The 26,940-nt window shown below is 36.0% G+C and overlaps 1 protein-coding gene across 1 annotated transcript in view; it reads right to left on the reverse strand.

Moving 5' to 3' along the window:
• Positions 1 to 26,940, reverse strand: part of MALRD1 (MAM and LDL receptor class A domain containing 1) — a gene marked incomplete at both ends in the record, with an annotated part of 583,874 nt that overhangs the window by 388,809 nt on the left and 168,125 nt on the right. The window contains one exon of the mRNA XM_079699366.1: positions 10,972 to 11,059. Coding sequence (XP_079555492.1) covers positions 10,972 to 11,059 — 88 coding nt within the window. The remainder of the gene's footprint in view (positions 1 to 10,971; positions 11,060 to 26,940) is intronic.

A 26,940-nucleotide genomic window follows, 5' to 3' on the forward strand; every position in this document is an offset into this window, starting at 1 on the left:
ATTCATTCATTTAACTGGTTAGGGTGTTCAATTAAGTGAATATCTGGAGTCAAATATTTATTATATGAATAGTCCGTAGCTGGCATATCTCTTCTCAAGCAGGACAGTAACAATATCTATAAAGTGTGCTACACTGAATGTCTTTGTACATTTCTGTTTGCAAACATATGCCAGAGTATTTCCAAGGCAGGGTACCTTGAAATGAAATTTCAAAGTTATAAGGTATGTAATCAGTCAACCTAAGTAGTTGTTTTCAAAGGTGGTTTACCCATTTCCACCCAGAAATGTGTGCATTTCTCATATTCCAGCCAACACTTGGCATCATCAGATTTTTTTAAATGTTTGCCAGGGTTACAGGTCTGAAATTATAATTCCTTGATATTCTAACTTGTATTTCCCTAATTATTGAGACTTTTATTAGGGGCCACACAAGTATCTTACTCTCGTTTTTGACTAACTATTCACATACCCTGCTCTTTTTCTCTACTGAATCCAGTGTCTTTTTCTTATTAATTTATAGGTTTAAATTAATCCCATATTCTCCATACTAATTCTCAATCATTTGTCTAAGTGACACATATGCTCTCCTAATCTAGTCTTTCCATTTTCTATGGTGTCTTTCAGAATTAAAAAAACCTCAAATTTTAATATATCAATCATTTCCTTTATGGTTTGTGCATTAAAATTTCACTAAAAGTAATCTTCCCTATTCTAATTTCATAAATATGTTTTCTATAATTTCCATAAAATTTTGATAGTTTTATTTTTCATATTTAGATCTTTCCTCCATCTGGGCTCTACTGTTATCTATTATCTGTGATGAGAATCTAAATACAATTGTTTTCACATGAATGGCCACTTTTTGATCTATTAGTCTATTGGCGCAACTCAAACTTCTCTCACTTATCATTTTGTATTTTATTATGAAATATATTATACATATATAAAAATGAACATAAAATATATGCCTGGTTTAAAGAAGAATAGCCATATATTTACCTTCCAGTTTATGGAAATGAAATTCACAAACAGTTTTGAACCCTCCAGTGTTTCCCTGCTGACTCCATCCCCTCACTGGCATCTCTCCTGGTTCACAGTACACTGAAATTTGTGTTTTTTATTTCTTTGTTTTCATTTGTGTTTATATTTTCTTCATTTGCATATATACCAAATAACGTCTTACAGTGCTTACTTATTAGCTTGTGTGACTAAATAACTTATTGTGAAATTCTTAGAATAGTGACCATATACATGGAGCACCATGTAGGTCCTTTATAAATAAATAAAATGTTTAGATTCAAACTTTAGATGAGTGGACTCCATTCTCTATATAATCAGCAACTTGATGTTTTTCTGAACATTGTACATTCATTCATCCAAACTAATGTGTTTTCTTGCAGTTTAGCTGTGTTGACTGCTGTATAATGTTTCACTATATGAATATGTAACATATGTTATATAGCCATTCTACCATCAGTGGTTTTGAGTTGACTCTGAGGTTTTGTTTCTTTGTACGTTTCTCCTGAGCTACCTACGTGTGGAATCGCTTGGTCACAGAGGATGCACATCTAAATTTACTAGATAATGCCAAACTGCTTTCAAAAGTAATTGTATCAATTTCTATATTTCTCAGTAGTGTATAAATATTCTGGTCATACCACATGCTCATCATCCACTGGTATATCTAGAATTACCCGCACGTTTGCCATTTTCTTTGCTGTCTCTTCCCTTTTGCATCTCAGCCCTTGTTGAGCTCATTCTGTCTCCTTTAAATGTTCACATTTACATAGTTCATTTGGTAGGAGTCTGGTGCAGTGAAATCATTTTTTGTTTGTTTTTGGATGTCATGCTCTGAATGCCTGTTTTCACCCTCATTCCTGAAAGAATTTTGCTTTGCTCTATACTGTTATTTTTTCTCAGAACTTTGAAAATAATTTCAACTGTCTTCCTACTTCCATTCTTGCTATTGTGAAGTCATCTATTAATCTGATTGCAGTTCTTTTGTAACTGTATTTTAATCTCTGGCTATTTTTACCATAATCTTCCCTTTCATTTATTTTTTTCTAATTCATTTCCATAAGCCTAGACCTGGATTTATTCTAATATTTTGCATGAGGTTGTATAGGCTTCTTAAATCTTATGTTAATTCTTAGCCATCATATCTTTGAAAATTGCTTCTCCTCCATTTTCTTTATTCTCTCTCTGGAACTCCATTAGCTTTTATGATCTATCCTTCAAGTAAATCTATCCCTTCCGTTTTCCTTTTCTATCTCTCTCAGCTACTCCCTGAAATTTCCTCATAGTTATTCTCCAGAAGATTAATCACAGCATTGATTCAGCTATTTAATTCATCTGCTGGGATTCTAATTTCATTGATTTTATTTCTCACTTCACAATGGCCAATTTGATACTTCTTTCAAGACTTTCTGGTTTTTTTTTTTTTTTTTTTTTTTTTTTGGACAACATCATGCTATTTTCTTATGGCTTAGTGTCCTTTAATATTTTAAATTATTTATTAGTTTTCTATTTTTTGCATAACAAATTTCCACAAACCTTAGAATTTTAAACTAATAAACACTTATTATCTCACACAACTTATGTAAGTGTGAAACACAGAAGAGGCTTAGCTTGGTGGGTTCTAATTCAGGGTCTCATAAGATTACTGTCAAGATGTCAGCCAAGGCTGCAGTCATCTGTAGGCTTGACCAGGGATGGAAGACCTGCTTTCCAAGGGGGCTCATGCCTGGGAAGTTAGGCTACTTTGGCAGGAGGTCTCAGTTCCTGGGCTTTCTCCATAGGGCTGCTTGTGTATCCTTCAGACATGGTGTCTGACTTCCCCCAGAGTGAGTGATCCAAAGGAAGACAGCAGAAGCCTAGCTTTGGAAACCACACCCAGTCATTGCCACGTGGGTCATTAGTTACACAGGTCAGTCCTACTCAATATGGGAGGGGCCTGGTCCACAGATCATGAATACCAAGAGGTGGGGATTATTGGGGGCTATTTTGGAGGTTGGCAACCATAATTTTTGTGCTTTTTATGTGAGAATCCTTCATCATCTAGTTTTTAGAAGAGTCCTTCTAGATTAACTTTGAGTTGTTCCTTTTGGAACCCCACTGGTACCTCCACCCAGGGATGATATACCCCTTTTGGCCCTCCTCTCCCCTTTTCCTGCCTCTCATCCATCCTATATTCTCTTTACTCCCTAACTCTGGCAATCACATTATGCTTTCTGTTCTATTTTTCCATTTTCTATTTCTCTCATGTGGGCATTTCTCTTTTTTAACCTCAGCTTAACATTTTAAAAAATGCATTTTATATTTGACATTTCTAGGTATATTTAGTGTTACAGTTTTCAGATCATCTGGTCTGCCACATTATTAAAATCAGTAGTCTTAACTGCATCTTTAGGCCTGGTTTCAATTTATACTAGGAAACAGTCCCTCACTTAAGAAGAAATCATAGACATGCATGACTATCTTAGAAAAAGGAGGTAGATGAGTCGTACTCAGAAAAATAGAGACAACTCATTTTCCATCTCAGAAATGATCCAGGTAAAATGACCTGGATCCCAGGTAGGTAAAAATATCACTACTCCAAAAAAGAAATAGGAAAATCTTAAAATTCTTTGTCCTTTCCTCATTACTCTTTGTTATTCTACCAGAATTAGTGAATCTTAAAAGATAAGTGTAATATGTCTGTATTTGAGAGCACCAAAAGAATTATTGGAAGAAAGTGTTTCTTACTCCAAAGTCCAATTCTGGAAATGGTGGTATAACTGGAAAGATGGAGTTGCCACTGATTACTTGGGATCTGCCATATAGAAGTAAAACAGAGCCCAGACACATGGTTAGACCAAGACATCATTTGGAGCCTGAGGCATGGCGAGGACTGCAAGCCGCCTGACACATCTCTGACCCTCACAGATGGTTTATACTTTCATGTAAGGAACACGAAGTCGGCTTGTTTTACTTTGCTATGACTCTGAGCAGTATTTCTTATTAAAGAATGATGCTCTTAACTCAGGTGAGAAATGACTTCATACAGTATATGGATAGACTTTACATTTTTAAAATATATAAATTGTGAACAACCTTAATAGTAAAACATACCTAGAAAAATAAGTCCATCTTAGTCAGTCTGGGATGCTATAATAGAATCCCACAGACTGGGGGGCTTAGACAACAATTTATTTCTCACAGTTCTAGAGGCTGAAAGTCCAATATCAGGGTACCAACGTGGCTGGGTTCTGAGGGCTCTCTTCCAGGTTATGTCCTTACATGGCCTTCCTTGGTACATGCATACAGAGAGAGAGAGATCTCACATCTTTTCCTCTTCTTATAAAAGCACTAATCCATCATGAGGGCATCAACTTCAACAAGCCAAATTACCTTCCAAAGGCCCCACCTCCAAATACCATCACATTGGGGGTTAAGGTTTCAACATATGAATATTGGAACATTCACTCCATAGCAAAACTTGTGATTTTTTTAAACCTATGATTGTTTAGAAATGCTGAAGTTGGTAGCAATGGTAGAGTTAATGCTCTTAAAATAAAAAAAACATTAAAAGCTTTGCAGATGAGACAAAACTGAAAGGTGAAATGCAAATAACTGAACACCAAGAAGCAGAGATTAGTCTGGTTTGATCTGATTTTCTTCCACATCCCTAAGCCAAAGGGAAACCAGCTCACCTGCACAGCTGTCACCCTAGATGACTCAGGCTCCAGATAGACTCAATGTTCTAATTCCTTGCTCTGTGAATTCCTTGTAACAAATATGATATACTTCATGCTACCCTAGTATAACCTTTCTGATAAAAATAAATTTTCCAACTTCTTTTATACTAGACTTCCCTCCCTACAGCTATTCCCACACTGGTAATTAAACAAGTAAAACTGATATTTTAACATCCTGAGCCCTTGATAAATTATTGCCAGCTTTAGACATATCACAACTGTGTGAATTACTTGACTAATATGCATGGTTGTTCTTTATCTCCAAGTAACAATGCATATGTTTTTCTTGTGACTTCTGATGTTAAGAAATACATTTAATTTAAAAATCTAAAAGTCTACTTGAGGTTTAAACATAATCAATCTTCAGAAAAATTAAAAATTTGAAATATCTACAGCACCAGGAGAAAAGCATTTCCTATTTTTCCTATTGCACTTAACATAATAACCTGGAGTTATAACCACAAGCTGAAACGACTATATTTAGCATAATCGTACTAAAGTGTCTGTGCTAGGTCTACTTCCTAGGATAGTAGGTTTTACTGAAACATAGTTACTCTTTGGATATGATTTATTAACAATTGTGACACAGCTGTTTGCCTCATATTATGCATTGCCTCTTTTTTTTTTCTTTCTCCAGTAGCATATCAGCTCTTTTTAAAAATATTTTTGCTTTACCACATGGATTCAATAAAAATTTCCAGGTAGCACAAGATATTTTCCATATTTAAAGACATTCTACTATCTTTGAAAGTGACTAAAAATAGACTTAACTAGCAGTTGGACAATTTTCAAGCTAAACTTTAAGTATTTCAACAGCCTTCTCCATTTTTGGTATTTAGCATTTCCTTCAATTAAAAGATGACAAAATTTTAAAGTTTTAAATTTAAAATAGGTTAAATCAGTTATTTGTCGAATTTTGTTTTCTAGAAACTTATTGGGTTAGCCAAAAAGTTCGTTTGGGTTTTTCATAAGATCTTATAAATAAAATACTAAGTTGCATGGACCATAGGCTTTGGGCAAAAATTTTCCCTAGGTATATGCTAAATCACTTTATGACACTACACCAAAGACACTAAAACCAGAATATTTTAGATTACAATCACTGAGTCTCAAATTTCTTCATTTTTGCCTTGAAGTTTTACTGAACTGCAAATATTTCCAACATTTCTAAAATTTTCTTCAGAGGCTGTATTTCCTTCTGAAAAATATGGATAAAAGAGGACCTCAAAGCAAAATGCTTTCATTTAATTTACTATCCTGAGAAAAATGTAATGGATACACCAAACAGCTTAGTATTAGAAGGTAAAAAGCTGCAGGTGATATCTGAAAAATGAACACAAAAGAACTCACACATTTTGCCACTGAAACAAACATTACTCTTTGCAGAAGGAAGGGAGACTTGATCAAGCACAAATAAAGCTGGTGAGATATTGAGGTGAAGGAGGAGGGATGTCAAAAATTCAATCAACTCAGCCAGTTTAGTAATAATAACAACAAAAGCCGTTCGGTGGGTAGGGGAGGAACATCATAAAAATTGTTAAGCATTCTCTAAAGAGTTACCATACTTTCTCAATTTTAAAGTATCATCAGTTGCAAGATATGCCACTGACTTAGTAACAACTTTCCTGGGTAAAGCAAAACACTAATACCTTGGATAGTGATACTCATTCTAATAATTAGTAGTTCTAGTAACTAATAAATCTAATACACATGCTGAATTCTGAAATTTTAACTTCGATGAAAAGTGCGTAGGTATTTTTTTTCAGTTTGAAAAGTGTGTTGTGATGCTATGTCATCACAGATTTATTTTTCCAAATAACCCAGCTATCTCACCAATAATCTTGGACACAAGAAAGAAAACTCCTGTTGCATGTATTCTGCTAAAAGAAACACACTCCTTGTTTTTTTGATGGAAGATGGAAGGAATAATGCAAAACAGATACTTCCTTTGGGATAATATTTTAAAATCTGAACGTCTGGCAACAATTCTTCCTAAATCTACTCTGAAGGTCTAATTCAAGGTGAAGGGAAAGCTATTTAACTTTGCCATTATTCTGCATCATTATCTATTCTGGGAACAGACAACATCATCACACACTGATGCAAAGAATCATAGGATTCTATTGCATGGTTAAGATTGTCTACTTTCCCTAGAAATGTAATTAATCTTGCATAAACAGCTGTTTCTCTATTTTCCTCCTGAATTAGATTTAAAATGATAATCTATATCATCAAAGTATTGAAACAAAGGAGATACGATCCATAATTGAGAATGGATTTGAAAATTGTTAGAAACAACTAGAAGTTAGAAAATGAGAGACACCTGACCTAGAGGAGCAAGTAATGATGGTCTAGGACCAAGTGAAAAGAAACTAAGTTTATGGCATAAAAACTATTGAGGAAAATTAATAAAAGTTTGCAGTTAAGAAGCTCAGTCATTCGAGTCAACAGCGTTTTGAACCAAGGTCATGGCAGAGGTAATGGAAAAAGTAGAACAGATGTGAAAAATATTTTGGAGTTTAAGGGGAAACTTAAAAGTTTAAGGGGAAAGCCAAAGACGACGATGATATTTCAATCCTGGGTTGCTCGAGGATACTGAGGTTATCAAAAGGAACAAGGGAAACGTAGGGGAAAGAGAAGTTGATTTTGAGGAAATATGTAAAAATGAAATAATCTACTCCTTTTTAGTCACTTTTAGTATAAAATAAAATTACAGGCTACAGATCTGCTCTTTGGACATGAGGTCAATAGCTTGTGTTTTTTTAGTTTTTTATTTGTTTTGTTAATCAAGGAGGAAACATGCTGTAGATAATGGTCATATTGAAAGCAAATCAATGTCTGTAAGTGAACCTACGTGGACTGATCCCACCTCAGCTAACATGATGTCATGACAAAACACTGACTGATAATGAAGAGCAATATTTCTATTAAAAACCTAATTTTTATTTTCGTTTTCATCTTTTGGTAAGATCACATCAGCTTGCTTTATGAAACCTATGGCTTCAGCAGGCTGTGTGGTTTCTGCCCAGAGTTTCTTTTGCTAGGAAGCCAACATGAAAACCACGCAGTTCAGTCTGTAAAATTCCATATTTTTCTTCCAAAACTTAAAGAAGAAAATTGGGACTAACGGTGTGTAACTGATATTTCACATCTCTGCCCTTGTTTCTGGCAGCTCTTTTCCCTCTACCTTGGAAACATCAGCCACAGAATGCATGTAGCAGGATAATTAAAGCAGCAACAGTAGCAACAATGACTTGTGTTCCCTTTCTGTATTCTTTTTCGTTCCCCTCTGCCACTGGGGTCACAGCTATTCTCCCTAAGCAAAGAGTGGGAGGCGATTTAGCCCTGAAATCAGACCCCGGTGAAAAATCTCATTCCTACCCTCAATTGTGCATTCTTACCCAGGTCACCGATGCTCTTTAAGTTTAGTTTTTCACACCCATAAAATGGAAATTGCTTTCTCTTCCTTGGGCGGTTAATGTATTTGATGAACAATATAATAATAGTGATAAACATTATGATCCAAAGAAGCAGACATTGTACTCTGCCACTTTATAGCTAGATAGCCTTGGGCTGGTTATCTCCTCCTCAGTTTGCTCCATAAAATTGGGATAACAAAGGCATCCATCCCATTCAACATTCAAGATCTCTTCACCTGTGATGGATCAGGCACTATTTTATACTCTTAAAAGAAAATAGAATTATATGAGATGATACACAGTGTGATAGATGGTATTAATGTAACCATTTATCAGCTCCCTCCCTTGTAAGGACTTTCTGTATTCTCTGCCCCTGCCAAGCTCCCTGTCTGTGGCAAATACTTCCCTGCGCCATTGTTGGGCTTGATCACTTGACTTGCTCTGACCAATGGAAGTGAATACACATGATGCCCTAATAAAAGCTTTAAGTATGCTTTCTTTTTCCAATCCTCTGACTTAAAAACAGAACGTGTCAGACAGGGACTTGGTCCATCAGCCTGGGTCGCATATAGACAGGACCCACAGAACAGAGATACATAGATTGGAACTACATAGAATTATACAGAGCTATGAACACGAATTACATGTGTTTGCCGTTATTATTCTACACCAAAACACACACGTAAAAGTAAGAAATAAATGCTTGTGGTTGTAAGCCACTGAGATTTGGCTGTCAACAGAAGCTGACATATAACATAGTGTCTTACATATAGAAGTAATTAACATTTTAACAATAATAAACTAAAATATATAAACACTTAAAAAGATATAAACATCTCTCCACCTATCCAGTAGATGTTTATTGAGCATTACTATGTGTCAGATACTGTTTATGCTGCTGAAGGTATGGCAGTGATCAGATAGAATCCCTGCTCTCATGCCACTAACATTATTATGGCTGAAATAAAATTTGACTATAAGGGGATACGTGTTGTGGAGAAAACACAGGGGAAGGAGACAGAAAATGTCAGGTAAGGAGATAAGAAGAGATGTGTGTGTGTGTGTGTGTGTGTGTTTGTATGTGTGTGTGAGAGAGAGAGACACAGATTGAGAGAAGGTTTCACTAGAGAAATTTTCTAGCAGAGAGCAGAAAGAAGTAAGGGGGTGAAGGGGATATCTGGAGGAAGTACATTCCAGGAAGAGAGAATAGCAGGTATAAAAGCCCTGAGGCATAAATGGGTTGGAGTGCTCAAGGACCAGCCAAGAGGTCTTGTAGTTGAGAGACATCAATTAGAGGCACATTGGTAGAAGGTAAAGTCAGAGCCGTATGAGAGGGCCGGTCATTTATTCCTTGGAAGTTATTGGAAGAAGTTTGGCTTTTGTTCTGAATGAGATGGGATGTCATAGGAAGACCCATGATAGGGTAACATGAGCTTATGTAAGTTTGAAAAGGATCATTCTGGCTGCTGTTTTGAGAAAAGATTATGTGGTTCAAGGGTAGAAGCAGATAGATCATTTACAAAGCAACCACAATGATCTGTATAGAGATGACAGTGGCTTGGACCAATGGGAGAGTGTCGAAAGCAACGAGAAGCAGTAGACTCCAGATATATGTGAAGGTAGTGGCTGATCAGATTTGTCGATGAAGAAGAAGCAACTGGAGATAAATTATCATTTACTGAGACAGGGAGGCGTGCAAGAATGGTCGGATTGAGGGAGCAATGGGTCATCAAGAATTTACTTTTAGACACGGAGGGATAAAGGTAAACTTGTTGAATTCTGATTTCCTTCTGCTGGCTTTCCAGAGAGGAGTTTGGCTTTCTGCAGAGTTTCATAGAAACCACTTCACAGAGAATGGTAATTAATCCTGCCAGAATGATGAGGTGGAGAACCAGAGGTGTGACATTAGCTACAGCAGAAAGAACTGGAATCCAGCCCTCTGATTATGTCTGGGGAGAGGCTGGTACTCCTCTGACCAATAATGCTACACTGTGATGGACCAGGGCTTCAGGTTAAGTTTTCAGCACATGAAAGTGCTCTCCACATGGATTACTGTGATTGATTTTTAAATTATCCAGCCTCTGATCACTCTAGGAAGGAGACTGTGCTTTCCCTTGTCATGCGATTAAAGAGTCTACAACCTCAGTCCCAGGAGTTTGAATTTCAGCACTTTTAGATCGCTATGCACTGCCTAGAATGAGTTTCCCCTGGGGTGTGTTTGTTTTAGGTTATTTTCCCTAGTTATCTTTGAGATGCCTAGTACATTTAAGTTTGGATGTTGAGTAGGTGGTTAGTATCTAAGTCAGGAGTTCAGGGGAAAGGTTGAGGATGGAGATATAAATCTGGAAGATATGTATTAGATTTTTAATGGAAAGAAGTCCATAACTTGGAAAGGAAATGGCTGGCAACAATCCTCAGGAATATTTAAAGTGCAGCCCGAGAGTAAAACATCACTGAAGGTACCTGAGAGGTTATTAAAGTCTCCAAAACAATGTGATTATAAGGCAACCAATTCTGTTCTTATAACCCCCCAAATATGATGGAATTATAGGTTAACTTCAGACACAATTTCCTAATATTTTGCATATGATAAGACACAAACACAACTGATTCAAACCTCTTTACTATGTTTGCAAAGATTTTAGACTAATTACTAGAAAAGATTCACAACCTTTTCCAGGGTTAATATATTAGTAGAATAGAGTAGAACTGAGAGTATTTTTGAATATTTCTGGAAATGAAATATTGATTTCCTTGGCAGTTTTTTCAAGTAAACAGGTTTGAAAAAACTCATATACTAAAATATCCTTCCTTACCAGGGTAGAGGGTGCAGTCCATAAATGACAAATCATCAATTGCAATGTCTCCAGTGAAGCCATCTCCCACTGAAGCTTCCACTGAAATCTAAGAACAATATAAGAAATTTGTTAATACTGTGAAGGAAATTAATTTCTGGAAACTCATGGTTGAAAAGGAATTCAGAATTTACCTAAAGAAAACTCTCTTCTGAACCATTAAAAACATACTTTGCAAAAGTCTCCATAAGTAGGTATCTTGTCTCTACCTGAATACTCCAGTAATAGGAAGCTCCACACCTTACTGGGCCCATTAAATCCATGAAGACCATTCTGTTTCTAGTGAGTATTGATTTTTTGAAATTTCAGTATATCAGATTGTCATCTACTTCTTTTTAACTTTCAACCATTAATCCTAGACTGGTCCTGCTTTCTTCTGAGCCTTTAAGTATCTGAAGGCAAATTACTGAACCTTTTCCCACTGGTGCCCCAGTAGTTCAGCTGTTTCCAAGGTTAAACCTCTTCATCCTTCAAGAAACCAAATTTGTTGCCAGAGGTACTCTCTAAAATGCACATTTTGAAGAGCTTTAAAATTTTTCTCCCATCGACCTTATTCTGTAACATTTTATGGAACTGGCTGATCGTTATTAAATCTCCTTCAGAACCTCATTAATCACAGTGAACTCAGATGACATCGGTGCTTACAGGAGCTGCAATTCCACTGAAACTCCAGTAAAATGTGAAATACTGACAAACCACTAAAGTATATGGCAGATTGTGATTAGGGCTGAGATTTACTATAATAGAATTAATCATGATGAATTATTTTAATACTCATGCAAATATGTTGCATACTTACAAGGAATCCTGCTATAATTTAATAATGAAGAACATTAAGCAAACTCAAACTTAAAAAATACATTCCTTTTTTCCACTATTATATGAATATATGTTTCTGTTTCATTTTTCCTCACAAATGCTATATGTGGAAGTTGAAATTTTATTTCATTTTTCAAATTCTATCCTCCATTAAAAGTTGTTTCATACATTATTTATTCCTAATTAAAGAAGATAATTAAAAGGTCAAATTACTGACCTTAAGCCTCTTGACATCTTCCACCAACTTTCTAGGTCTTCTTGAGAATTACTAGAATTTTTCTCCTTTATTTGTCACTGAGGAAATGACTCAATTTGGAAAAGGTTTATTCATTTAATTAATGGGCAAATACAGTTCACCTAATACTGCCTGGGGAACAGGCAGTCTCCTACTGCTTTAAAATGGGTCATTGCAAATATAAAATGCACCCTTCTTTTCACCACCAGCATGATTAAAAGAAATATTATAAGCAGAGAAAACAAAAACACAAAAAGAATACTCAGTACAAAATCATACAATTATTCTAATAAACAAAAAGCCAGCAGTCAGAATTTGGCAGAACATACTGTAATAAAATATCTTCTGTTTTATAAGAAAAAAAGACTGCAGTTGGGTGAACAATAGGGAAAAGGTGTAAGCAAGGACTGATTAATAACTAATACACTAATTAATTACAAATACATTCTTTGGATCAATATTTGTCTATCCCAATACAACACAGGACATGGTAATAAAAAGCTCAGAAGATGCAAGAAAAAGGAAAAACTAGGATAAATAAAAATAAACACTACCAATGTGACTACACTGCTCATGGTTATCTTAGTTTATTCATGAGAAGGGATAGAAATTTGATATAATAGAATCTCAAGTCTATGAAAGGCATACCTGTACATATAAATATCTGTAAGCTAACTTTAGGGATATATACACATACATAGCTCCATTTGAGTGTGTAGGTGGACTTAACTGTTCCAAAGCATTCCTTTTGTTGTCTTTATATGGTCACAAGTTAAAGAATTGGCCATTTGTGAAAGTTACAAATTTTCTCATTTACGGTCTACACCAGGTGAGCAGCATTTCTGAGTGGATGTTATCTACACAAGGAGTATTTGTATTGGAGTTTACTTCATATTACATGATAAGCATTTTGATATTGCTTCTACTAGCATTCAGTGCCAAAGGGAAGACACAGAAATAATCCAAGGCAGTGACAGTTGGGTCTTCCTCTAAGGCACAATTTAATCACAATTTTTTTACCAAAATATCTTCAATTTTCTAGTCTCTAAATGGTAACATTGTTGAGAAAGAGTGAACAATAATTTCAAGCTGAGATACTAAAAAATGTCAATTTGTATATATAACTGCAATCTCAGCCTCTTCTGAATATTTAATTAAGCTAGCCATTAAAAAAAAGCCTACCTGATAACAAATCACATCTTGAGAAAAAGTTATGAATGCTGAAGTTCAATTTTACTTCTGTCTTGTATTTAATTTAGTCTTGCAAAAAGTTTTGCAAATTACCCTAAGAAACTAGTCACAAAAAAGAGCAAACCCAAGTGTGTCTATTCTGGAAAATCCACTTTCACTTTTGGTGTTTTTCCAATAAATGGAAGGGTATTAAAACACTAATGTTATTGTATGTGAGGCAGTATTGTCACTCTAGACATTAGGGAAGCCAAATTTTACTCTTAAGTTTCATTAGCACCTTACTGAATGACTTAAAGGGCAATTAAATTCCAGTTTGGTCTGAATGACCTGCATTATCTGCAGAGGCCAATTCTACTTACATTAGAACTATTACTGCCGTGGAAATTTTCTAAAGTAATCCAGCTATTCTAAGTTGTTCTTCTCATGGGCTGTTGCACGCTCCAAATAAAGATGGAGTGGCCTTGTCAACTACCTTGGAAATATTAGTTCTAATATAACCAAAGACTCTAATATTAATAAGGCTCTAAAGAATTAACAGATTTTTTTTCTATATTTAGGAAACTTTGAATTATTCATCAAAATATTTAAATGATATGAAAACTATTGTCATACATGTGTAAGACAGAATTTAATCATAATTTTTACCAAAGTATCTTCCATTTCCTAACATACATATAATTAACACACACATATATATATACACTTATAAATAAAATAGTCTCTATTAACTCATAAGAAAGAAAAATGTAATTGACTCAGCCTGCCACCTAGTTTAACCAACCTGTGTTTGGAAAAAAAATATGAAATTCCAGCATAATGTACCAATTTTTAATATAACATATCTTCAGAAAGACTTGAAAGAAAGGAATTATTGTTTAAAATGTATAAAAAGCATGTATCCTATGTGGAGCAACTGGAACTCTAATGCATTACTGATGGGAATCCAAAATGGTACAGCCACTTTGGAAAATGGTTTGGCAGAGATAAACCCATGCACTTATGGTCAATTAATCTATGACAAAAGAGATAAGAATATACAATGGAGAAATGACAGTTTCTTCAATAAGTGCTTCTGGGAAAACTGGAGAGCTACATATAAAAGAATGAAATCACAACATTCTTTAACTCCCTATATAAACTCAAAATGGATTGAGGACCTAAATCTAAGACCAGAAACAACCATAAAACTCCTAGAGGAAAATATAGGCAGAACACTCTTCGACCAAAAATCGTAGCAATATTTTTTTTGGATCCATCTCCTAAAACAAAGACAATAAAAAATAAACAAATGGGACCTAATTAAACTTAAAAGCTTTTGACAGCAAAGGAAACCACTGACAAAATGAAAAGACAACCTACTGAATGGGAGAAAATATTTGCAAATGATGTGACCTATCACGGGTTAATATCCAATGTATATAAACAGCTCATACAAGTCAACAACAGAAAAACAAATAACCCAATTAAAAAATGGGCAGAAGAACTGAATTTTTCAAAGAGGAAATGCAGATGTCCAACAGGCACATGAAAAGATGCTCAACATCACTAAGCATGAGGAAAATGCAAATCGAAACCACAATGAGATATCACCTCATACCTATCAGAATGGCTACCATCAAAAAGAACACAAAAAAACATATGTTGGTGAGGACATAGTGAAAAGGGAACCCTCCTACACTGTTGGTGGGAAAGTAAATTGGTGCAATCACTGTGGAAAACAGTATGGAGGTTTCTCCAAAAACTAAAAATAGAACTACCATATGACCCAGCAATTCCATTCCTGGGTATATATCTGAAAAAAAAATACTGTATTTCTTCTTCGCTAATGTCAGGCTTTACAATATATGGATTGCTAAGAATTTTTTTTTTCTTTGAGTGTCTACTTTGGTATTGTGCCAACTGTTTCCTTGGTTACCAAGCAGGAAAAATGTCTGGAGTTTCTCACCATCAACGACAGAAGAGACTAAATGGTGATGACCCAATTCCCATAAGTTTAGTTTAACCCAAACAGTGCTTTCAAGTAGAATAGTTTACCAAGTACTTTAAAAGTAGGATATTTCACAAGAAGATACTGCCTGTAGTTGCCACAATCCCCATTACTCCTTATCACACCTAACTCTAAGGCGGAGTGTCAGTTGCCATTAATGATTTTACACCTGAACTGCTTCTCTTAATTCACATCCCTTGCTTCCAGGGGCACTTGGGTTTGCAATTCCTTTTGCATACTAGTTAGGTCAGAAACCATGAAGGGTCTGAGACTTTACCCTACTCTCAAGCTAACGTTAGCCTGCCACTGTTTCATATACATATACTGACAGAAGACACAAGATCCTTGATTTACAGAGAGAGCAAAACTCATCAGCCAGGGAAATATCTTCCACTGGTTCCCCACTTCCCACAGGGAAACATGATAAGTGCCAGATGTTTCCCTGCATGAGTGGTGGGCTGCACCATAGAAGAAGAACCCCAACATTAGGAATTTCTAGCTGTTATAGGCTGCTGGCACATCTGAGGGAGAGAGAGGAGGTGAAGGAGGAGGTGAAGCAAGAAGGAAGGAAGGGGAGGGGCAGGAGGTAGGTAAATCACTCCAGAATGTAAGCAAATGTCTCAGGGTACACTCCATGCAATAAACCCTTTGCTCAGAAGCTGAATAATGCAGGACACAAGAAATGCACGGAGGACTGTCCCCCAGTGGGGAAGCTGGACAGTGCTACATTGCTGATACATTTAATTTGTGGAAGTATGATGATCCCTTCATGTATGTGTAAATTGAAACGTTTATCTAAATTCAGCCTCCTTTCCTCTTATACCTCATTTTATACTATTCTGAACTGAATGAGTGTAACTTGTTAGAGTCTCGCAGAGATGGCCACCCAGCTGCTGTTAGCACAGGTCCTTTTCCACCCACAAAATCTTTTCCCAGCAGAGCTTCTGCTATATTAAGAGCAGAGATTTTTTTTTTTGAGTTTTTATTTTAAAATAAATTTCTTTATTTATTCTTGGCTGCGTTGGGTCTTTGTTGCTGCATGTGGGCTTTTCTCTAGTTCCGGCAAGCCGGGGCTACTCTTTGTTGCGGTGCACAGGCTTCTCATTGCAGTGGCTTCTCTTGTTGCAGAGCATGGGCTCGAGGTGCACGGGCTCAGTAGTTGCAGCACGCAGGCTCTAGAGAGCAGGATTTAGGGCACAGGCTCAGTAGTTGTGATGCATGGGCTTAGTTGCTCCACGGCACGTGGGACCTTCCCAGACCACGGATGGAACCATTGTCCCCTACATTGGCAGGCAGGTTCTTAACCACTACACAACCAGGGAAGTCCGAGAGTAGAGATTTTAAAAAAGAGAAAAAACTCAAGGAGGGAAGGATGTGGTTGAAGAAATAAGGTCACTGAAAATTTCATTCATGTTTCTTTATTTAGACAGAATTTTGTTATTCATCTTGAATGAAAGAAACCTTAAAAAAATCATCTCTGAGTTATTCAGGTCATAGTAGGTTGATTTGCTTTCCACGGTTTTAAAGGGTTGGCAAGTCACAAAGGTTATTTCTGCTACTTTTTTCTCTAAGCCATTTTAGATGTACAGGAAGGGCCAAAATTTGGGTGAGTTTTTTCCCCCTCTAATTCTTCACAGTGCCTTTGTGGAACTTGCCTAACTGGATTTCAAAAGGGATAAATGTTGATCAATTTGAAATTAATTTGCTACCTGAAACTCTACAAACACACATGCTATTTTAAAGCATCTTCCAGGGACTCATATAGCACATAACCCATTTCACACCTCATCTATTATGTGATGAAGACAAATAAATAGTTCTCAATTTCCCTAGTTCTAAGAATTTATACGGAACCTATTTGATTGGAGGTTACAAAGCCGCATTTAATTGAAAAAAGCCGGATCAATATTAGAGAGAGCAAAGGGATGCACGTTTAGAATTACTGACTTAAAAGTTTGGAAAACTGTGTTTTTATTATTTTTAAATGATGCAATAAGGTATAACAGAATTTTTTTAAACTTCTTTATTAGAGTATAATTGCTTTACAATGGTGTGTTACTTTCTGCTTTATAACAAAGTGAATCAGTTATGCATATACATATGCCCCCATATCTCCTCCCTCTTGCGTCTCCCTCCCTCCCACCCTCCCTATCCCACCCCTCTAGGTGGTCACAAAGCACCGAGCTGATCTCCCTGTGTTATGTGGCTGCTTCCCACTAGCTATCTACTTTACGTTTGGTAGTGTATATATGTCCATGCCACTCTCTCACTTCGTCCCAACTTACCCTTCCCCCTCCCCGTATCCTCAAGTCCATTCTCTAGTAGGTCTGCATCTTTATTCCCGTCTTGCCCCTAGGTTCTTCTGACCTTTTTTTTTTTCTTTCTTTTTTTAGATTCCATATACATGTATTAGCATACGGTATTTGCTTTTCTCTTTCTGACTTACTTCACTTTGTATGACAGCCACTAGGCCCATCCACCTCACTACAAATAACACAGTTTCATTCTTCTTATGGATGAGTAATATTCCATTGTATGTATGTGCCACATCTTTATCCATTCATCTGTTGATGGACACCTAGGTTGCTTCCATCTCCTGGCTATTGTAAATAGAGCTGCAATGAACATTGTGGTACATGACTCTTTTTGAATTATGGTTTTCTCAGGGTATATGCCCAGGAGTGGGATTGCTGAGTCTAGATTCTGTCTACTCAGTGCTACCAGGAGAATGTACATTATGCAAAGATTTGTTTCTCAAAAGGAAAAGTTTGCTGTCTTTTTCCTAAACTCTGAAGATCTTTCGTTTTATCTTGTAGCCTCCTGTATAGCAACTAAAGCCTTGAGAGAAAATTATTTTCAATGTTGATAAGCACCCTCTTTCTACTTCCTAAGCATCTATTCCTCTAGGCGTTTACCATCACCTCTGCTATACCTAAAAATAATACCGCATCTCACAGTGAGCTCTCAGCACTCAGGCCTATGCAGAATATGAGTCTCCTTTAACGGTAATATTTCAATGTTGAAACAAAATTAAAACTAGCACAATATGCAAGCCACTTAGTACAGACTTCATTTAAACCTGCTTCTCATCTCCAGGATTTTAAAAGGTATGCTGGGCAATGCTGCAAGTTTCACGGATAGAAATCAACAGTTACCCTAATGCAATGAAAATCAGTTGAGATACCATCCTCACTGCCCCATCCTCATTGTCCTGGTTCAATGGGGCCTCCGCAGGAGGTACAGACAGGCATGCACAGGACAGGGGCAGCTGTCCTTGTTCTTAACTCACACCCAAGGACACAACGTTTTCAACAGGTGTTAAAGAGACCAAGACACAAAACCATTAGTCTACATTTTTTCTGGTAGGTAGATGAACTTTGCAATAGTTAAGTCTCAAAGTAAATCTAAATTCTAAATATACATATAAAACAGTTTGCTTTCTGAATTGCACGTTGACATATCTGCTGGTTCTGTAGAAAATGCAAGTAAGCAACGGCCTTTAAAAACAAAAGTCATGAGCCCTGAAGCCCTCCTAATTTTGAATCCCATGGAAACCAAACTTTCACCTCTCACTAATCTCTTAAAAATTAATTTTACATAAAATTATCTAAGTAAGCAAGGGAAGGTAAGACACCTGAGGAAGCAGTGAATAGAGGAATAAATGTAGTAAATCATGTGTACAAACGTCATGGTGTGATGTGGTAATACAAAAATCAATATCACCTAACATCTTAAACCTTGGGTTAAAGAGACTATTCTTTACAAACTAGAAAGTTTAGGACAGAGCTTTAGATAGGAGAATGGAAAGTCATACCATACAGATTATTAAAAGTGTTTCCTTTGGCATAATTTGAGGATAGGACATTCACTTCTATATAATTCATAAGAATCTGAGAGTTAAAAATAAGGTTACCCTGTCAAACCCTCACTTTCATGCTCTTTTGTGTCTCCTCCATCCTTGTGTTAGTGACCTCTTTTCAGCCTCTTCTATTAATCCTTCAGAAAACATATATTTTGTTTTCACCTCATCAGAAAACCATTACTTCACATCCTAGTCTCTGAGTCAGCAGAAGACCATTTGTATTACAAGCTTGTTTCTAGTATGTATTCCTAAACCTAGATGATTGGGAAGAATTGATACAATTCCCAATATACATTTCAGTTAATAATCAGTGTGATCTGTCTACAGGGTAAGAGAAAAAAGGCCTGAAAGTGTTTTCTAATTATGCAGCCTTCTAAACAAACTTAAACAAATCATAACACTTGGAAATATTCAAAAGTTATGTTCAAACTGGTAATTGGTAGTGTGGCAACATGAGAAAAACAAAAACAAAACAAAGAATCATGTCTAAGGATGACATACAATTTCTAAGATCAACAACAACAATAATCCTATTTCTATTATAATCTTGAAAGAATATAATGATCTTGTGGAATCCATAGTGGCATATTGTAAAGATCAGGGTTCAACAAAGTCATAAAGTATTTTTTTTCTTTAATTGGAAGCTTCATTTAAAAAAAAAAAGTCTGTTTTCTCAATTGGAACACAGCCATACCAATTTTTTTTCTCTCAATTTGTTTTTAAGTCTCTAAGTTGCCTTCATTCTACCATGACTCTGTTGAGTAGTCACAGAGCAACCCTATGGCTCATGGTCCTAAAATATTTACTACCTCGCTCTTGACGAGAAAAGTTTGCAAACCCCTGGTATAGATTAAAACTGTTTTGGCTGTCAGAATCAATAACAATTGAAAGGTCCTTTCACAGCCTTTCATTTTTTAAGTAAATAATTTAAAAATATAAAAATATCTTAAATCACATAACCCTGAATAATTTAGGCTAAACTGTTTTGAACTTGCCTCTTTTAGAAACCTTATTTCCTTTCTATCAAAGTTAAAAAGTTGTGTGTTCAATTTAGATCCAAAACCAGAAAAAAAATGTGTTAGGAATATTTGTAGATGCTCTCAATTTTAAAAGTCTTAGATAAACTTTTGAAATGCAAAATATATTTTATGTACTCTATTCTTAGGTATAACCTTGGGTTAGCCCTGATTTTAGGTGAAGCTTACAAAAAGGAAAGGCATAACCGTGATAAGACTTTAAAGTATTTTTGAAAATTATAGCTTAATCTGTAAAGCCAGATTTTCTATATAGTAACCTTCCATTTTATGTGCTTTTGGTGGTTTTAGAGGCAGGAGTCTAGGTTTTGGAGATATAAATAGAATATCAATGTATTTTACCGAATATAAGGTTAAATACTGAAAGGACATATGTTGAGAAGTTAACTCAGGAAGAAAGAATGAGGGGCAGAGTGAGACATGGAAGGAAGCAAGGCTGCTTATAAGGATGGCTTATCAACTTGGCTATCGCTGTAATGCAACCTAATGGGCCTTTTGAGGAGCTCTATGGAATAGTCTAAGAACCATCAATCTGGGAGGAGGAAAGGGCTTCATCCCCTACTGGCCATGGCTGAGTCCCCAGGGCATGAACTTCCCCACACTTCGGGGCTGCACCTGCAGGAATATCCCACCTCTTAAGTGCCAGAAGCCCGTGGGTTGTGGGCAGGTCCAGGCAAGTGTTGTCCTATCACACCTGCACCAAGTGGTCCAAGCCCGAGGTGGAAGCCTGCACAGAACTGTTACAGCAGAAGCTAAAATAAAAGGTGGGGCTGAGAGAGTGAGAAGTGGTGCCCAGGTGTCCTTAAGTGGGAACTGAGAAATTTTTTCCTTTGTATTATAAAGAGATGCAGATGTGCACCTTTTAAGAATATCTCCATACATTAAGTATTATTTAAGTACAATGATGAGTCACCTAATTCTGCTATCTGCTCTTTGGTTTTCCCACTTTAAACACCCTCCCTGGATGAATCAATCCTCTATTTTCAACCACTACTGATATATTGATTATCCCAAACCTCCCTTCACTCCATACTTCCCTAAACTTCAGACTGTTTTTCTTTTTTCCCCCAACCACTGGCTGAGCCTTTCTACTTTGACGGCCCTCAAAGTTTTAAAATGTCTTTAAAAAACTCATCTTTCTCCCTAAAACTCCCTCTCTTTCACCCTCTGTTCTATATTTCAACAGATGGCTCCCGCTGTTGTTCCCACCAGAATCGTGAATTACTTTTGATTACTCCCCATCATTCACACCACACATGCAAGCCTCAATGGCATTACTTTCTAAATATTTCTTGAATCCTTTTCATTCCATCCATACTAGCTCATGTTCCTAGCTTAGGTCTCGGTTTTCTTCTACCTAAACTATATATATATATTTTTTTTAATTTTATTATCAGTTTTTTAATGGTAAGCCCTACTTCAAACATCACTAACAGAGTGATGTATCTAGAAGTCACTTAGGATTGTTTCACTTAACTGATTAAAACCTCAGTGGTGCCCATCAGCTCTAGGTCAATGTACTCATTCGTGACCATGACAAATGAGTCATTCCCTAACCTGGCTTCTGTCTACCTTTCTCTGCCTCAAACTTTATGCACCCTGAATTATAGATCAGCATAGCGGTTCTTCACAGCAGCATGCTGCTTCTCATCTGTGTGTATCTGCATAGGTTTCTGTGACTCCTTACTCCTGACCCCCAGCCCCAACATGGGCTATTGCCTATAGATACTGTAAGACCTAAGTCATACAACACCTTCCTGGATATCACCATACCCAGGTCAGATGTCACTGTTTTTAAAAAATCATTTTTATTGTAATTATTTGCTTGAGTTTCTCTCACTTTGTCCCCTTTAGAATGTATGCTCCATGAGGACAATGACCATCTACTATTTGTGTCTGTATCGACACCAAGTGGCACAGTGCCTAGGGCAATGGAGGGCCTAATATCAGTGAACAAATGATAAATCAATAGACATGAATGAGCACTTAAAAAAAGTTAAATTTTACAGAAGGAGATTATGCTCAAAAGTTCATTCTGCTGTTTATGTTCCATTTCTATCAGGAAATTATTTCATTATTTACTTTCAGTATATCAACATTCTTTGCTGATATAAAAAAAGAGAGAGAGAAACAAATGGCCATCTCTAAAATACACAATAGTAGGGGCTTCCCTGGTGGCGCAGTGGTTGAGAGTCCGCCTGCCGATGCAGGGGACGCGGGTTCGTGCCCCGGTCCGGGAGGATCCCACATGCCGCGGAGCGGCTGGGCCCGTGAGCCATGGCCGCTGGGCCTGCGCGTCCGGAGCCTGTGCTCCGCAACGGGAGAGGCCACAACAGTGAGAGGCCCACATACCGCAAAAAAAAAAAAATAAAATACACAATAGTAGAGCTGTTGCTATCAGTAGAATTTGAATTATCTGAAAGTAAAAAACATAAACTATGGTCTTAAATGCGCTTTAGGCACTCAAAAATAATTGAAATTCATGGTAGCTTAATAAAAGTTTAGGAAAGCTTTTTTAATATATGATAAAACTAAATTTTAGTTTCTTAAGAAGGATTTTTGTGACTCTTATAACATGCAAGAAGAATTGTAGAGTTCAGTCAATTGTGAAAAAGTGGAATTTATAGAATTTTATAATTAGAAACAACTTATAGATTATTTCATTATTCTGATGAGAAATTAGGTAATTAGGAGATTGAGTAACATCCATAAAGTCACTAGGTCCCTTAATGGAAAATTTAATCTTTAGAATCCAGGTATTTTAATTCCTGGTTTGATGTTATTTCCATTTTAACACATTGTTTCCCCAGTATTTTTAAAAATTAAAGTTGGGAAATTATATTTGTCTTACATGTACAGCAAAATATATCAAACTCAGCATAACAGCATAACTAATATATCTATTAAAAACAAAATGTGAAAATTCCATATAAAAACCATCTCAAAATAATTGAATATAACTAGTCAGGTAATCTAACAGGAAAAGCTCTAACAAAGGTATTTTAGCCCCGAAAAGGAAACAAATTGAAAAAAATAAGATAAATTCTTTGTAAACATGATGGAATATAAGCTAATTCATTTTAATCCAAAACTTCAATTTGAAGCAAATTGACTTTCAAGTTATTCTCATTTTTCGTTACAATCTTGTTTTTCATTACATTAGACTATGCTTCATATTAACTATAATCAATTTTTCATCCTAACACGTGATGAAAATACAAAGGGTCACCATGCTGGAAATAAGTAGGAAGAATATTTGTTTCTAGCTAAATTTTTTTAGTTTCTTGGAGAGTTTATTATTAATAGAATGGTCTTATTCGAACACAACGATTCTTCTTCATCCCAAGAACTGGGGTCTGTGAGGAAAAATAAGCAGCAGCTTAAAGATGACAAAGTGTTAAAGATAAGGTGCTACTAACTAAAATTGCAGAGGGACAAGCAGACTGCCTGAACCATTTAACTCTATCTTTATAACACTGAAAAAGCATGAGGGAAGAGAGTGGGAGTCACATATTCATTTATTTGGATACTGACAAGACTGTATTCACTGAAATTCATCTTCATGCTTGCATATGTGCTTTTAATTCTGGCTGATACAGCAAAAATTACAAGAAATCCATCCCTGTTTCTCAGGTAACTATAATCTAAGGGCTAATATTATACTGATAATTTATATAAAACTTTTAACCATAACAGAATATTTTAGCTACCTGTTGTCTGGATAAACACCCATTTCACTCTGTGCAAAAAGGCACACAATCATGTCACTTTGCTCTGGTCTGAGTCCAAGAGAACTTTTGCTTTAAAGGCAATTTATGTTAGTATTTAAGAACTTGAACTCTGGAGCCACACTGCAATCTTAAAAACCTGGTTCTACTACTCAATGTCTTCAAATTCCTTTATTTTGACCTCATTTTAGACTTACAGAAAAGATGCAAAAATAACACAAAAAGTCCCCTTATGTCCTTCACCCTACTTCTCCTAATGTTTACATTTTACTGAAGAATCCTATTTTCTCCAGGAAAGAATAGAACCCTCCTCTTAGTGTTCTGGGGAGATTATAAAAAGATAATATACAAACACAGCACCTGGCACATAGAATGTTAAGTTAATATTAGCCATGGTTAATTATTTTGTTTTATATCTACATGGATAAAGCTTTGGTAGAAATGGAGAAGCTCCATGATTTGGCTTTGGGCTTCTGTGACTAATTAGGTTTACGGCCAGAACTCATGAAAATAGGTCTCAGGGCAGATTCCCTTTAAAACAGATATGAGACAGAGATTTGGGTACAGAAATTTTCCTGGGGAGCTCACGTAGAACCAACGTGGAGGGGAGTCAGAGAGGAAGGACCAAGTGGAGGGAGCAGTTGAGCTGTGACGCAGTCACAAGAGAGGCCTCAGCCAGCCTAACAGGGAGCCTGGGAACTGGGACAGTCCTTCAGAGTTGTCCTACATTGAGGCAAGAGTACTGAGCTTTTAGGCCCGCATTGACCATACTGCAGATACGGGCTGTCTTCAAGGGGAGGCCTCCCCTTGGCAAGTCAACTCTCTTGAATGCAATTTCTAGAGAGAGAATCAGCTGAGAGGCATTAGCTGCCAGCAGTCCCAGCAGCTAGGGGAGGAACGCTTCGGTCCTGAGGGAGATTTGGGTCATGGACAACAGAGTCCACAACAAACTATTCATGAGAAACTTTGTGTGGACAGAGCTAATTCATGGCCAGTGAATCAAAACTACATCATCTATTCTGTTTGGTGACAGATACTGAAAAGTTAAATTAAAATCTATATATTAACACTCAAAGTCTGTTTAAACATTTGTCTTTTGCTACATTTTGTTTTTGTTTTCTTTTGTTTAGGAACCTCTAGAGAGCAATCATTATTAATATAACATGGAGGTATATGGAGTTAGGGAAAAAGAGAAGCTAATTCTCTCCCCCTTCCCAGGACTCAGACTGATCAAGATGCTCAGCATCCTACACCTTGGCAGCATCCACAGATGACATCACCTTTGGACTGAATATAGGTAGACCTTCTGTCAGTGGGCAGTAGCAGTCCTGGCAGTATGTCAGGAAATTTTGTGAATAGTGACTATAAAGGTTGGATCTGTTACGGAGTGTTGAGTAGAGTTCCCTATGCTATACAGTAGGTCCTTATTAGTAATGGCCTATATAGGAAAAGAATTTTAAAAAGAGTGGATATATGTATATGTGTAATAGATTCACTTTGCTGTACACCTGAAACTAACACAACATTGTACATCAACTATACCCCAATAAAAATTTAAAAAATAAATAATAACAATGTTTAATAATATAAAGTTAAAATAGTATTAATATTATTAAATATGCATAGTATTAAGTAATAGTAGATATCAAGCTCAATTTCCTGATCCTAACCTTAATGTAAATGCTTAAAATTTTCTGTACAGTTATTAAAAACTATTTAATGAAAATTAATTAATTTGTGCATGAACAATTTTATTCCACAGGACACCATCATCTTGAGAATATCATGCCAATATTTTTTGAAAATTATCAGAATTATTTACATTTTATCCTTCTTATTTTGCATATACATATGGCTATAATAAGCAGTTTGTATTATACACCTTAAGTAATAAACTTAATCAAAAAAATAAAATAAAGGTTGGATCTAGATATTTACAACAAAGTGAATGACATGTGGGGACTACAGACAAAAGCTGGGTTTTTTTAAATTTTTTGTTATGTGAGGACAAAAAAATGTAGGCAATATTGAGAGGGAGAGAAAAAGACCTACTTTGATGCAGGTGGAAACTACTGATCAAGAGGATAAATCTGGATTAACCGCCATAATGCAAGTCAAGCTAGAGGCATGAAAGGCAAAGATAAGGCCATAATTATTAGAACAGACACCAGTTGGAACCATGAAAATACCACACCTAGAGAGGCTGGGAAAGTCCTGAAAGGAGTCACTTTTTGCTAAAGCTAATTAATGAAATGGAACCCAAGGAAGCATTACTGAGATAAATCCCATTTGGTCATGATATATTATCATTTTGTTAATATTGGTGAAATTAATTTGCTAAAATTGTGTTAAGAATGTCAAATCTAAGTTCATAACAGATACTGATCTGTCACTGTCTTCTCTTGTGACATTTCTGATTTTGGTATGAGGATAATACTGGCCTCGGGAAATGTTTCCTCCTCTTTTTTTTATTTTTATTTTTTGAAAGACTTTGATATAATTAACCAGTGAATATATCTGTGCCTGGAGTTTTCCTTGCATGAAGCTTTAAATGTATATTAAATTTCTTTAACTGAGACAGGGCTCTTTGAGTTTCCTATTTCTTCCTGAGTCAGTTTTGGTAATTTGTGTTCATTTCATCTAAGTAGTCCAATTTATTGGCAGAAAGTGCTTCATAATACTCCTTTATTATCCTTTAAATTTCAGTAGACTCTGTCATATGACCCCCATAACTATTATTCAATACTATTTTTACCTTGACTTTCTATCATTATATTAAAAGATAAGAGAAAGAACGGGTTAAACAAAAAGAGAGAGAAAGAACAGGTAGTCTGCGCTGGTTACCATGAGGGGAGAAATGCCTTTATTTATTTAGAAGAATTAGGCACAAAGATAGAGGAAAAGGCTTTTATCTCCTCAACCATTTAGAAAGGAGAAAAAGATCATATAATGTTACTCTAGTTCAGTGACACACTTCAATTTTTTTAAACTTAATAACTCCTATTATTTATTATTATTACATTAAAGCTGTTGTTTTTGCTAACATGAGTAATTACTGTATGCCTAGCACTTTT

The sequence above is a fragment of the Hyperoodon ampullatus genome, assembly GCF_949752795.1.
Source record: "Hyperoodon ampullatus genome assembly, chromosome: 3".
NCBI lineage: Eukaryota > Metazoa > Chordata > Mammalia > Artiodactyla > Ziphiidae > Hyperoodon > Hyperoodon ampullatus.